At 35.9% G+C, this 15,152-nt stretch overlaps 2 protein-coding genes across 5 annotated transcripts in view; one reads left to right on the forward strand and one right to left on the reverse strand.

The window, feature by feature from the left end:
* Nucleotides 1-15,152, forward strand: part of SLC25A12 (solute carrier family 25 member 12) — a 113,431-nt gene that overhangs the window by 75,548 nt on the left and 22,731 nt on the right. For all 4 annotated transcript variants that reach the window (XM_032638014.1, XM_032638012.1, XM_032638015.1 and 1 more), the window contains 4 exons: nucleotides 9,493-9,574; nucleotides 10,860-11,018; nucleotides 14,050-14,102; nucleotides 14,349-14,429. In XM_032638014.1, coding sequence (XP_032493905.1) covers nucleotides 9,493-9,574; nucleotides 10,860-11,018; nucleotides 14,050-14,102; nucleotides 14,349-14,429 — 375 coding nt within the window. The remainder of the gene's footprint in view (nucleotides 1-9,492; nucleotides 9,575-10,859; nucleotides 11,019-14,049; nucleotides 14,103-14,348; nucleotides 14,430-15,152) is intronic.
* LOC116756910 (small nuclear ribonucleoprotein E-like) lies at nucleotides 5,739-6,017 on the reverse strand. Its single transcript, XM_032638017.1, has one exon. It carries the CDS (start codon nucleotides 6,015-6,017, stop codon nucleotides 5,739-5,741), a length of 279 nt encoding a protein of 92 aa, XP_032493908.1.

Below are 15,152 nucleotides of genomic sequence, written 5' to 3' on the forward strand. Positions count from 1 at the left end.
TTTTCTTTACTGCTACCACACTGTTGAATAGCCACATGTGCTAGTGAAAGATCTAAGTATATAAGTGTGGTTCACTGTGGGAAGTTTCAGTAGCAAATCTTTCTTCTACTTGAACTCCATGGAATGATGGTTCTGCCTCTGAAAACGAATTAGAATTTCCAGCTTTTCTTTGTATAATAAACAAGAACTTTTGTAGTCAGGTAAGTAAATTGAAAATGGAAAATAATTGCTTTTATATCTGCATTTTATGTTAATACTTTGCTTGGTGTGTGTAAATTAAAATATATCTGTAACCCACTGTGATTTAGCCTCTTTAGTAGCAAAAAACTCTTATCTGCTGACATCAAAGTTTCTTTTCGTTACACGTTCTCAGATCCTTTAAAAAAATAGATGGATTTATTCCAATTCATTGATTTATAGTAAAATTTAATAAAATTATTTAAAATTTGAGATGTATTGAAATATTTAAAGAGTTCTTACTGAATTTAACTTCATATATTGTAGTACACATTTATAAAAATTTATTCTTGAAGTTTGAAAAATTGCATTTCAAAAGGAGATACTTTTTAGTGTTACAGGTCTATTAATAGAGCTTTCCTTGGGGGTATCCTTAATATTTGTAACTGGGGAATATCTCATTTAGCTTATTAAAAACAATGTGATGAATTAAAAAAACCCACTCATTTCCTCCTTTCTAAGCCTTTCTGCCACTCTTTTTTGTTTTACCTGCCTTTCTTGCCCCTAGCGATTTTCCTGGAGGCCATAAATGAAAGTTACTTTTGTAATCTTTGGCGCCCTAAGTCTGCGTCACTCATATTTCTGATTCCTTAGGAAGGTGATGTAATTCTGATACTGTTGGAAATTGTTTTGAAGACAGATTCGAAGATGATGTGCCTTCAGTGGCAGCACTGGTGCTTTTTATGCTGGCATGGATGGCCTCAAAGCTCTTGTCAGATACTTAGAAAATGGGCAGTGATAAAAACCACTACTAACTCTTCTTACCCTTTGTTTCTGATTGGCATCTAGGATGGTGGTAGAGTGCCTTCTCTGCCTTTTCTCTAACAGTAGGATGGCACAGGGATCTGCAGTCTCCAGAGAGCATGTAGAGATCCTGGGTGTTCTTACATTGGTCTCAAAGGAGGAAGGTCAGAGACTGTATTATTTTTCCTTTCACATATCAGCTAGATTGGGTAGTCTTATTGCTGAGGGTTAGGAATAGAGAAATAAAATGAAGATTTAAAATCTATTTTTTCCCTGTAAATTAGGGTAAAAACAACACCTGGGAAAATAAAACTCAAAGAAGTCATAAATAATTTTTAGAATTTCATAGAAATAGATTTATGAAGATTATGTAAGAGGGATTCAAGTTAATATCCCCAGTTATATCCATTGTAATTCTGACCTTTACTGTCCTTGGCATCTGGTACAAGTTTCTGTGGGCCTCACTTTCTCATTTAGTAAAATTAGTACCTGCAGATATTTCTAAGAATCCTTTAAGTTCTTGCATTCTGTAAAAGTTATGTGAATCAATAGATTTTTTTCTTTTTCAAAAATTTTAATGTATCTTCCTTTTTCCTTGTAGCATTAAAAGCTATGTAAGTAATATAGGCTAGGACCCAAGTAGAATAATATAAAAATATGCCTAAGTTATTATAGCAAACAAAGTAATAAACTTTCTGCAGTTTTCAGTCTAGAAACAGGTTTTTTCAGTTAACGTATTTTAGATTTATGAGGCATTCTAAGGCAGCCATATAGACTTCAATTTTAGTGACTGACTTGTTTTTTTAAAATTCTCTAAGCCACAGAATTACATTAGTGCTAACCATAACTGTTTCCATGTCACTTTCAGAAGACATTTTTGATTCTCTTATTTTTTCTATACTACCAAATATGAATACATGATTATTTACATTTTGTATGTAGAGTGTTCCTCTATAGGAATTTACTTGAAACTTAGATAAAAAATAGGAAGGGACTTCCCTGGTGGCGTAGTGGTTTGGAGTCCGCCTGCCAATTCAGGGGACACGGGTTCCTGTCCCGGTCCGGGAAGATCCCACATGCCGCGGAGCGGCTGGGCCCGTGAGCCATGGTCGCTGGGCCTGTGCGTCCGGAGCCTGTGCTCCGCAACGGGAGAGGCCACGACAGTGAGAGGCCTGTGTACCGCAAAAAAACCCCAAAAACAACAACAAAAAAAACAAAATAGGAAGGAAGGCATGTTTTGTTGTTATCTCAATCTATGAAAGTTGTTATGAAAGCACATATGCATGATGGAGAATCTGTGAGTTCAGAAATAGAAGTTATGAGAGAGGCAGAGGTTAAGAACTTAGGCACTGATTATGTAACATCTTTCCTTTCTCAGTTTCCTCATTTATTAAGAAGAGACAGTAGTATCCATCTCATAGGGTTATTGTGAGAATTACATGAGATAATGCACTTACACCTAGTAAGCATGCAATAAATGTTAACTGCTATTACAGTTGTTGTTATTGTTGTTAAATACGAGCACACTCCAAGTTGGGCTCAAATATAGACATGACACAACTCCTTCATCCACCTTCATCCACTTTCCTTAGGTGGAAGGGGATGGGAAGTGAAGAAGAATTATATCTTTGTATTTTCTTCTTTATTGCCTGAAATGTTTTGCTTTTAAAATTTTTGTGCTGGCTGAAATTCTATGTTGTATTTTTTTTAAATTATGACTGATATATATCATATAGAAAAAAAATTCTCACCCCATACCATACACAAATGTACGTTCCAGTTGGGATGTTCTAAACTTGAGAGCTTAGAGAAGATAACGTAGGAGATTATATTCATAATCGAGAGATAAGCAAAGATTTCACAAACAGGGCACAAAATACCTGTCATAAAGAAAACGATTAATAACTTGAACTTCATTAAATTTAAGAACCTTTGTTCATTAAAACATATCACTGAAAGGGTGAAAAGACAGGCTACACAAAAGGGAAGGATAGAAGATATCCAAATGGGGAAGGGAAGAGGAGGGGAGGGGAGGGGATGGGAAGTTAGTTCAGCATCATTAGTAAACAGAAAAAAATACACATTAAAACTACAATTAGATGCTGTTTTATACTATCCAGATTGGCCGATATTATACTCTGACAATGGCAAGTGTTGTTTAGGAGGTGGAGGAATGGGAACTGTCAGAAGCTTCTGGCATCACAACTTTGGAAACTATTTGGGAGTATCAACTACAATTGAAGAGACATATATCCTGTGACCTGACAGTTCCTCTCCCAGGTGTAGTCCCTAACAGGAATAAGTACATATGTTGATTAAAAGGAACATGCAACAATGTATATAGCAGCATTATTTGCAGTAAGTGTCCATAGTAGAATCGGTAAATATGTTGTGGTATAGAGATGACCAATGAGAAAATTGGAAATTTTTAATTGGGTAAAATGGGTTAAATAAAAGGAGGTGGGTTGCAGAGAGAAGAGGATGTGACATTTTTAAAGCATGAAGTGCTTTGGAGGTTAAAGACCAATTCTATCTAGCCCAATGTGAGAATGGGTAGGCAACTTCTTTTTTTTTTTCTTTACTGTATACCACGTAATTGCTTTTTCAACTATATGGGGTAAATTATCTATGATGGACCTGCTTGGGCATATAAATACTTTTTTTTTAAAGTTTTGTTTCTATGGGAAATCACATTCAAGCTACAGACCACTCACACAAAGAACTTTTGGAATATAAACTGGCTGGGGTTCTATCAGAACATTATTAGAATGATTTTTCTCTCTGTTTTCTATATAGCATTTCTTAGACAAATAGGAGTTTGTCTCTTTGTGTGTTTTGCATTCTAATGGACCTTCTTGAGAACTTTGTTTTCATGAGTAAAGAGAAAGCGTTACAATCCACCTACTCTTTTCTTTTGTTTTTGGAACTTTTAACCTCTGTCATCTGCAATAGTTTTACCATAAATGGAAATCTGTTCTCAAAAAGGAGGAGATTGGGTTCTATACTAGTTTTATTTATGTATTTATTAGCCATTTACATCCTTTAAAGTATTAGAATTAAAGATTTATTACAGTCTCTAACACAATTTAACCTCACCTCTCACTGAGAAAAAAGTATATATCGTCACAGCTTTGGGTTTTAATCTTGTTTTATGAGGCCAAGAGTATGGAATTCAAATTCAGCCATATTAAATTCATAGATGTGATTTGCAGACAAAAGAATTTTATTTTCCCTAAGCTTATTTTGCTGTTACAGTCACATATTTTAGTTGGTGTAAAGTCTAGCCTTCCCCTCTCCCGCCACAACCCATGCTCAGTATAAAAGACTTCAGCTTTTCCTTCCTTTTCTTCTGTCCGTCAATAGTGTGCCATTTGGAAGAGGGAGTTCTCATCGTTGGGTTGGCATACTCCATGAAGCAGCTTGGTTTGGGCAGGGTGCCTGACTTGTTAACTGACATAATCTTGCCTTATCTAATTCTCACTTATAGGATAAGGTACATTTAACAACAAAGTACAAGAACTTTCTCCTCTCTCAATGAGCTCTCGAGCCATTTCCTCATTTCCTATCATACACATACGCTTAGGCAGCAGGTGTAAAATCATTTAAGATTTTCAACTCTTATTTTGCTTTGAAAAACACTTAATTAATCTTGTTAAATATCACCATGATCATAATCATAACCTTAAGGAAAAGAGTGCCTTTTCCTTTGGCCCATTTGCTCACGGTAGGTGATCTTCTTAGTGCTGAGATTTTCTTTCAGCCTAAATGCTAAAAAATTCAGTACACAGTCATTAATAGAGATGACAGCTACAGTAGCATTCTACTTATGAATATCCATGAAATGAAATCCATAGCATTAATTATATTAATTTACATACCTGAATATAAGTGAACCATAAGTTATAGTGATAGCTAAGCCTAAAAAAAAAAACTCCTTAGTAACTGTATATTGTATGTTTTTTAAAAAATAGAATGCAATTTAATAAGGGCAGAGGTGGCATTTTCAAAAGGCATTTGGGTATTTATAGTTAGAGATGTTTTTAGCTAAGAATTAAAGACAGTATAATCCTACAGTTTTCATAGGATTTTTTAGGGCTTATAAACATTCTTTAAAGGAAGAGCATATAAAGAAAATAGATGTGCTTGAACACAGGAGAAAGCTTTTGTATGAATAAGAGAATTAGTGGTTACTCGATTCTTTCTTTAATTGAGGTATAGGTGATTTACAATATTACATTAATTTCAGGTGTATAACATAGTGATTCAGTATTTTTATACACTGTACTCCATTTAATGTTTTTATAAAATAATGACTATATTTCCCTGTGCTGTACAATATATCCTTGTTGCTTATTTATTTTATACATAGTAGCTTGTGTCTCTTACTCACTTACCCTCCCTTTGTTTTTAGTTTTTTAAAAAATTTCATTGATGTGTAGTTGATTTACAACGTTGCATTTAATTTCTGCTGTACAGCAAAGTGACTGTTATACATATATATATTCTTTTTCATATTCTTTTCCATTATGGTTTATCACAGGATATTGAATATAGTTCCTTGTGCTATACAGTAGGACCTTGTTGTTTATCCATTTTTTTAAAAATAAAAACAATCCCACAGCATTTATTGTCATCTGGTAATAACATAAAGGTGAGCAAAACAATATGAATAAATGCTTTAGAGTTACACTTCTAACAAAGGACACCTAAACAAACTGCATTGCCTTCTCAACAATTTCTCACTTCATTGATCATTTCTAGTTGGAGACACTTTGGAGCAGAATAATGTTATCTCCTTTTAGCATGATCCGACCCAGTTGTTTTCTTGACTTTGGTTTAGAATGAATCTCTTCTGCATCATCTAATACGAGCTTCATATACTCATCAAAACCAGTGATACAGCCCTGTGTCCGCATATTCACTTGCTCATAAAGCCACACCTGAATCCGAGATATATTTTGCAAGTATCTGAAGATGAGATTGATGGGCTGCACCATCACCTTTTGCACCTTCTGGCCCTGGCCCCGGTATGCCATGGTGGAAGCTCACAAAGACCACACTATCCCACACACTCTATCCATCTGATATATAATAGTTTACATCCACTAATCCTAAACTCCCAGTTGTCCCCCCTCCCCACCCCCTGGCCCCCTTGGCAACCACAAGTCTGTCCTCTGTATCTGTGAGTCTGTTTTTGTTTTGTAGATAATGTTCATTTGTGTCGGGGTTTTTTTGTTTGTTTGGGTTTTTTTGCTGTGCCGCACGGTGTGCAGAATCTTATTTTCTTGACCAGGGATCAAACCTGTGCCCCCTGCAGTGGAAGCATGGAGTCTTAACCACTGGGCCACCAGGGAAGGCCCTGTGTTGTATTTTAGATTCCACATATCAGTGATATCATATGGCCCATACCCTTATCTTGCCCCTCCCCAATACTTGATTCATATTTGGGACCATAGCTCTTTTTAGTCAGTGAGTTTTAAATTTAACATATTCTTTTGAAAGGAGTCATGATTGAAAATAATTCATAATCTACGAGAATGGATTTATTTTCACCCAGTTTTGTGACTGAGAAACTTCGATTTCGGAAAAAAAGTTTTGTGTGTGCATTTTTAGAAGTTAAAAACATATATGCTATATAGGTAGTATAACAGCCACATTGGTTATAAAAGATTTTAAAATCTAAGCCAAAATGCCATAACTTGAATTTCTTTAAAATGTGTGATGTTGAACATCATCTTTACCTTAGAGATACAGATTGCGTTTGTTTTCAACTGGATTGTCTTTGAAACAGAGTATCAGAATTAACTCATTACCTGCATTGTGTTCACTCAATATTTGAAAAACTAACTGAAGCATATTCAGTTAATATAATATTTTAAAGTGATACCGAGAAGGGTTTTACATTAATAAATGCAAAATTAAATTTTAAAAAATCATTTTATTTCATCTCATTATTTTATAATTTCTATTTTTGTATGTTTAGATGTATATTATATGTAATTTATAATATATATTAGATTTTTATGTATATAATTAGTACAGTAAAACATGCATATAATTTATAAATGAAATCATATATTGGAGTTAAGTGCTTACAGTCTTTGCCTGGCACGAGTGTTCAGTTATAATGGAGAATGCAGTGGAGTGACAGGGGCCGTTGCTCTGCTTATTCCCTATTTCACAGTGAGACCTTTGGCAAGTCGCCTGTCCTGTCCATAGTGTGGCCATCTTACCTTTGTATGTATAGTGGACTGACTGGCAAAATAGTACAGTGTAGTCTCACTGTGGTTAGAAATTGCTGAGAGTAAAGCATCCTTCTATGGTCTCACAAGGGAATTTATTTACAGAAGATTGAAAAACACTGGACCCCTGAGGGCTGCATCAGGGCAACAGTCCTGAGTGCTTGGTCAAGTACTTTCACCTTTTGGGGGACAACAAATCTCTAAACAGTCTAAAGTTAGTATTATTATCATAGTAATAAATGGAACAAAAAATACCTTTGTGGACGGCATATTTTTTGCTGTTCTGTGAATGAGTCAAAATTAGGCTTATACTCAAGGTTTTGTTAAAATATTCTACTCTTTCCCTTATTAAATTTCAAGTAAAATATCAATATTAAATTGTTAATTGCTCACTTTTGTTACAGCATGTAGATCAAACGTAATGGATGGCCATGCAGTTGCTTGGGCTAACTTGCTAGGAAAAAAATGTATTCCCTACAAAATCATGATTATGTCTTTGTGCAGTTTTTCACCTTTTTTTATGATGGTTTCCTCCATGTATTAAATTCAGTTTTGGATGTAATAGATGTATGCTTTCACCTAATTTCATCATAGTAAAGTTGGTATATTGGGACAGTTGACATTTATAAAATATGTAGTGATTTTGTTTGAAGTAATGGTGTTTGACTAATTGCCAGATTTTCCAAGGGTTTCTTATTGACTTTTCATCAAACATTACTTGTTTTCCTTCACTATAGAATATATTGAACCACAGCACTATGACAAGCATAATGAGCTTTTAAAGATCTCTGCCTACAGAGATCACAATCAAACGTTAAATATTTAGATATCAGATGCTTTTGTTCAAACAGAAATGATGCTTACTGTGGTGCAAAATTTACAAAACAAGAAGACAGATAAAACCTTTCTGTAGGCTGCTTCTCAAATTGTTTATAAATATCTGGTTTTGCCATATTTAGCTTCCTTAATTGAACTTTGAAGAGATTGTACAAATGAAAGCAAATGAGAGTAGACTAGCTTACTTTTTTCTTTCCTTTAGATTTTAGGCAAGGAGTCCCTCTCCATTAAATTATTCTAAATTATTCTAGTGAGAGTATCTAAACATTTTTATTATGCTGTGTTTTGAAAGCTCATTCAAGTTGCTATTTTTCAAGTTTTCTTATGATAAAGCAGTATTTTATTCCTTCATTTCAGACTGTTTATACATATAACTGTTATTTTCATAATGAAAATATTAAAGAACAAGACTGACACATAATATAGACAAATTATTTCAAGTCCTTTATGCTGTGGGGTACCAATGAAATAACATTCTGAGCCACAATAGGTTTTTCCCATTAGCTTTATTTTCAACATAGATTTTATGTTAGAACTACAAACGTGGCTAGGACAGTGGTTCTCAACCTAACTACACAGCAGAATGATTTGAAGCCTTTTAAAAATTTATAAACCCCAGGCCTCAGGGATATATATTTTAAGGTCCCTCAGGTGTTTTCTTTGCGTAGGCAGAGTTGAGGAATACATAGGTCTAGGAGAGCAAATGCTCGGTAGCATAGGTGAGAAATACTATACTTATCTATTGATAACCTCAGTGGTTGAGCTTCAAAGCCTCAAATAAAGGGGCAAAGGCTCTGAACCCTTGAAATAGCAGCTATTAAAGTTTTTCACTTTAGCCCAAAAGAGAAGTCCCTGACCTTGCTTTACATATAATCCTAACAATTCTAGTTATGTGATTTCTCCAGCCCTGACAGATGAGAAGCGGCAAAATCAAACTAGGAGGCTGTTGGTAAAAGAAGTAATAGTTGTCAAGCGTGGGAAGATAGCACAAACAGCTGCGTTAGATCTCGATGCAGAAATTGATGGACGCATGAATATGTTGACCTTCAGTCATCAGAGGCGGAAAATTATGATCAATATTATCTGATTTAGGAATCGCCATAGTTTTTATACATTTTAGAAAGATTTTAAAATTCTAAGTTGGTTAAAGTAAAGAAGGGGGAAATGATTTTAAACCTGAAATATTTACTTACCTGAAAGATTCACTTCTGTAGAATGATAGTGTATTCCCCAGTAGTAGCAGCTAAATGAGGCATTAATAGGCTCGTGCAAATGGGGGGGAAAAGCTACTGTGTCTGTTTGGCCAGATATGGGTTTTAAATGCTAATAATAGAAGTATCTATTTCAAAATCTTAACACAGCCAAATTATAGCTTTTTTCATTCGCCGTATGCTTTTCCAAAATTTTTCACATGTTTTCTTCTTCCCCACAGCAATCTCACAGTTTAGGCAGGCCTGTCTGGCTCCAGATTGCCGAGTCTGCTTACAGATTCACTCTGGGCTCAGTTGCTGGAGGTGAGTGACATGTCTATGTGCTGTTTCAAGCTTGCGTTCATGTAATATTATCTCACTAGACCGGGACAGATCAGCAAAGGTTCAGTTCATTGTTCCCAAGGGTCACGACTGCAGGGCTTTCTGAAGTATTCTTTATTTTAACCTACGATCAGAGGACTTGTCATAGCACAGCCATGGCCCCTCTGGCTCCAGTCTGTCTTCAAGACAAAACCTCTGTAATCATGTGAAAGTCTTGGATGCGTGCTGCACTCCCCTTAATTATACTCGTTAAAGCCAGTACGAAGAAATGGAGAATAAGACTGTGTTTCTGGTGTTAGGAGTGAGGGCAGGTAAGAGATCAAGATTTGGGGTACAAATTCCAGAACCTTATGAAATAAAACAACCTTTCACAGTGATTCGCTTTTGCTTTTCTGCTTGTTTCCCCCCCCCGCCACCTCATCTTTTACTGGCTGAAGAATATCTAGACTTGAAGGTTATTTGTTAAAATGAACCTCTCTTCCCTGCTCCTGGGCAAAATTTGAGAGGCTTTTTTTGCTTAAATCTCTCCACAGAAAATGTATAAAATCTGAAGTTGCTTTATTGAGAAGAACCTAGTAGTGTGATTAAAATACTTATGATTTTTCAAAAGAAGCCTAAACCGATGAAACTATTATTTTTTCTTTTCAATCTGTTTTAGAAGTTGCAAAGCATGTTTTGGTTTTCAACAGTTGAAAAATATAATACTCTAATTCATGTTATAAATTTTTCAGTCCCTGAGAAATTCTAAAGCCTGGGCTTTTTATTTTTATAAACTGAATGCTGTGAGTAGGGGGAGGGTCATGTTGAGGTTTGGTTCCAATATTATAGTTGTAACTAAGGTTAATTTACCAAAATGCTGTAGTAAACTAAATTTTAAAATTGCAGCCACCTATGTGTAGATATATAGTTATTTTAAGAGGTAACTGGTATAATATGTAGGCATTTAATGGAAAATATAAAGAAATATGTTATATATAAGAGTTTAATGTTGTTAAAGGAAATTGAGTGTTGATTATCTAATGTTGGTGATGACTTGAAAATCCATTACAGTTGTTCTCTGAAGCAGCTGTATTTATGGATCCCAGTGGTTGCTAGCCTGTGATCCTTCAGCTGTGTATGGAAGAAGGGAAAATTACGTAAAATCTCTTTTGCGAGGATATATACTGTGTTCTGTTTTCTAGTCCTTTGATTTAGAGATTTGTTGTCCTTACAGATTCTCCGTTTAATTGTGCTCTCTTTTAAGCCTAACAATTGTTTTCATTTGTAGCTGTGGGAGCCACTGCGGTGTACCCTATAGACCTGGTGAAGACCCGCATGCAGAATCAGCGTGGCACCGGCTCTGTTGTCGGGGAGCTGATGTACAAAAACAGCTTTGACTGTTTTAAGAAAGTCTTGCGTTATGAGGGCTTCTTTGGACTCTACCGGGGTGAGCAAGCAGATCTCAGCTGCTGAAGTTAGTGAGTTTATCTCACCAGCAGCAGGTTTCAGACTCACTGTGAAAATCAGTGCATAGCCTTTTCAGTCAGACTAGGGCTCTTTCTCTCTTTTTATTTCCTCCTTGCTCATTTCCCTTTTTATATTCTTGCTGGTAACTCGCAATATTGGTCTGCAGACAAGGTCTTTATTTCTTCTTCCTGCAATCTAAAGCCTGTGTTTTCCCCAGCATGGGTCTATGGTGGTCACCATGCTCTTACAAACTAAGGCACATGTCTGCAGGTGGAATACGAGGATGACAGCTAAGAAATAGAGAGCTTCTTTTCTCAAAGAATTAGAGAGGAAAAATATATCTCTCCTCTGTGAAATAGAAACCAGGCTGCCACTTGAAGGTGAGTTTACACTCTGCTTGTTTCACCTGAAAGAAATATTGCACATTTTTGTCTCTTCCAGGGAGACCAGTGAGTCATCTGAAGGTTAAAAAAAAAAAGAAAGAAAGAAAAGAAAACCTTTTTGCTCCAAGTCTTATTCTTGCTCCTTTTCTCCCTGTAGTTCAGAGGCACTGAGTGGAAGCAGAGAGATTTTCTTTTGCAGGGAATGTTACCACCAACTCTAAGCTGAGCACACTGCTATCGGCATCAGAGGCAGCAACCCCATGCAGAATTCTCCCCACCCCCATCGGCTTTGTAGGAACTTGTTCTCTTAGGAGAGGGAGACTTTCATGTACATGTTTTCACATTAGAATTTAGGGTTTCCTTTGGGAGGGAGATTAATTTTTTAATCCCTTTGGGCGCCACTTGGAATTCTTTGAAAAACTTTCTACATGCTCAATTCCAGGGCATTTATGTAATTTACTGTACTTGTTTGTTCGCACACACAGTCCCATTATTCCTGAGCTCATTCTGAGCTCTGCTGAACTGTTTGGCTTAGAACCTCTTCCTCGGAAAGAAAAACTGGGCCTGAGCAAAGCTTTATGCTCATGACCAGGAGGAAAAACACTTCTGATTGGCATTATGTGCAGATACTCAAGTGAAAATGTAGTTCTAATATACTTATACTTGAAGGAGAGGGTCATGAGGATGTTCATTTTTGGCATTGTATAGAACAAGAGAAGAGAGTTGTTCTGGAATCAAACTAGGCTCAATACCCTGCTCCTGAGAAAGAATGTGATGAATTTTATTCAGATATGCAGAACTCTAGCCCGTCTGAAATCTAGCTGTACGACATTTACTCCATGGGAAGAGGTGTGCATTGTTAGAATGCAGATCTGTGCATGTGAGTGTTTGTTTTAGACTATATTAAACACTGCATATCTAGATTTTATTTAATAGGGAATCTGAGGGTTAAGTGGCGCTATGGTGGTTTGCTTCTTTGACATCTCCAGTCTTTCTTTGTTGAGTAAGAATCTTTCTTCCTCCTTGGTATACTTTAAAAGAGAAGGAACCTAGACATACACCTCACAGTTTAGCCTCCTCAATGGATGGATGCTTACAGAAGATTTCATTTGGGAGAGATGTCATGTTAATTAAATGGGTCCAATATAGCAAGTTGGGGGTGGAGGGTGTGGAGGGATCATTAGCTTGATTCAGAATATGAGCTGATAAAATCAGTCCTTTAAGTGAGAGATTGTAGGAGTCCTGTATCTGAACACTGTGATTGTTGAGATTGTCATATATTGCTTAGGAGTGGTCCATTATTTTGTCAGATGATTGACAAAATTGTTGACAGACTAGCCTAAATTTCTTTATAGGCAACAATGATAAAATGACATAAATCAATACTTTATTAAAATTCCGTGAGCCTTATTGAGACAAGTAGTAAAACAAACACACATGCTGACACGGTTGTATGGGAGTCAGCTTAAAAGTAATAGGGCCTGATAATCACGAGAGTTGGAAAGTTAAGACTGCCATCTGCTGATTTATTCTTTTAAATCAGTTTGCTACCCATTAAAGGTGTGTGCAGATTTGTGTTTGTCACTGATAATTCAGTTTGACTGACAGTAGGCTGTATGTACGATTACTTGCTGGCTCTCAACTTGCAGAAAATCACTCAGCAGTATCCTCAAAGTAGGCTTAAGATAAGCAGCAAGCATGCAAACACATACATAACTTCCCCTTGGCTGGGTGATTTAAAGGATATAGTATGTTTATTGTTAGCATCTTTAAAAGATGTATGCAAAAAATGTATTTTAGCGATTTCGATAATCTGTGTGCTTTAGAAAGTTGAGCCCTATGAATAGCTACAGATGTTGAGTTGTTTATATATTTTTTCTTTTGCAGCCAGCCTGGAAAATTTAACTTTCTAAGAATAATGATTTCCTTTGTTTTAGGAGAAATCTTTTGAAATGTCTTAAGTTTGACATATATTAGCAAATAGGCTAACAATGAGCTGTTTTTGCTTGTAGAAGATACCCATTAAATGTTACTTAAAACTGCATTTTTCTTTGCAGTTTTGGCTTTCTTTTAAATAAATGAGTACTGAATTCTGGGTTTCTGTAAAGAGAAAATGATGGGAGTTGGTTTTCTGTATTAGCCAAGCCACTGTATGCTATTACGCAGGTAGCATCATTTGTAGCAAAATCTGGGTCTACTTAACAGGACGCTTTGCAGAGCTTTTCCAAGCATACAACATCGGCTTCTCTAAAACATCTGTGTATGTTAGTATGTTGTTGGTTGTAAAGGGAGGTAATCTGGTTTCACTGCTATTGGCAGTGTTCTGGGAGTAGACAAGATCCATGGGTTCCATTCTTTCCTCATACTTTTTGGGAGGTGTTAGATAATCAGGCTTTAAAGGAGGCATGCTTAAGAAAAGGATTTATAGCCTCAAGAAGTATAACATTGTTTTGACATGAATAATTATTATATACATATGCATAGTTTTTAGGATAAGCCACTTTTCCCATTTTAATAAAAACCCTAAAATGTTTGATGGGTAAATAATACCGGGGAAACCACCTTGTTGGGCTTGTGTATTCACGTCTAGTACATCTATACCGCTAACGATTCTCTCTGTTTACCTAGGTCTGATACCACAACTTATAGGGGTTGCTCCAGAAAAGGCCATTAAACTGACTGTAAGTTTCTTTCTCATTGAACTTATGTCATTTGTTTAGATTATCATTAAGCCAAAAGTGAAAACTGATGCTGGTAAGACTAGCACACTATCAAGGCACTTGTAAAATTTTAAACTTATTTGTAGTCATTTGCTAATTTTAAATTTTATATGAGACAAATATTTTGCTGGTTTGGGAAAACCAGTAATGTACCACTAAAGGTAATGACTGGGAATTCTGGTTAACTGATGTTGTCTTTCTAATTAGGTCAATGATTTTGTCCGGGACAAATTTACCAGGAGAGATGGCTCTATTCCACTTTTAGCAGAAGTCCTTGCTGGAGGTTGTGTAAGTATTAATACTGATGATTTCTCATGGCAAATATGTTCCTTAGGATTTTTGCACACTGGATATACTATCTGAGTGACATGCCCCTGAACTGAAAGGACTCTAAGCAGATTTTCTCAGTGATAATAAGGAATGATTTTTTAAATTTCATTGCATAATCTCACTGGTTTTGAGGCAGAAGAGAGGTGGTAGTTTTGTAGAGGTAGTATTCTTAGAAGCTTCTAAAACATTACCTTTTACACTTTTTAGAGTTCTAATTCTGTTTCTTTTTAAATACCACAGAAAACAGAGTAGTGGGTAGGGTTACCCTATATTTATATTGACTGGAACTTTAAAATAAGTGTGAGGTGACTGATTAATTGGACCCTTGTATTTTAGGTATAGGATTGAGTAAGCCATTGTGGTATAATTATAATTTTCCTCCTTTTAGGGACCAGAGCAAACAACCATAACTATGTTGAAGCTATTGACAAGTCTGAACTCAGAGATTCTGTCTTTAAAGTGTGAGCATGACATTGGATTTAGACCAATTCTCAAATCTAAGTTTTCAGCTCAACTCATCTTATTTGTGGCGTCCCTTTCACATTTGGTAGTACATGATTTTTTTAAAGATTTATTTAGTCCATTTTGTCCCTGAAACCCTTAATGACTTCCAGTTGACTTGGCTGACAGTCTTGGCTAAACCATCCTCAGTTGCTTGTGGAACCTGAGGTGATGAGGTCA

The sequence above is a fragment of the Phocoena sinus genome, chromosome 7 (assembly GCF_008692025.1).
Source record: "Phocoena sinus isolate mPhoSin1 chromosome 7, mPhoSin1.pri, whole genome shotgun sequence".
Taxonomy (NCBI): Eukaryota; Metazoa; Chordata; class Mammalia; order Artiodactyla; family Phocoenidae; genus Phocoena; species Phocoena sinus.

Excerpts from the sequence above, each read along its gene's own strand:
- LOC116756910 (XM_032638017.1), bottom strand. The coding sequence starts at position 6,017 with ATGGCATACCGGGGCCAGGGCCAGAAGGTGCAAAAGGTGATGGTGCAG.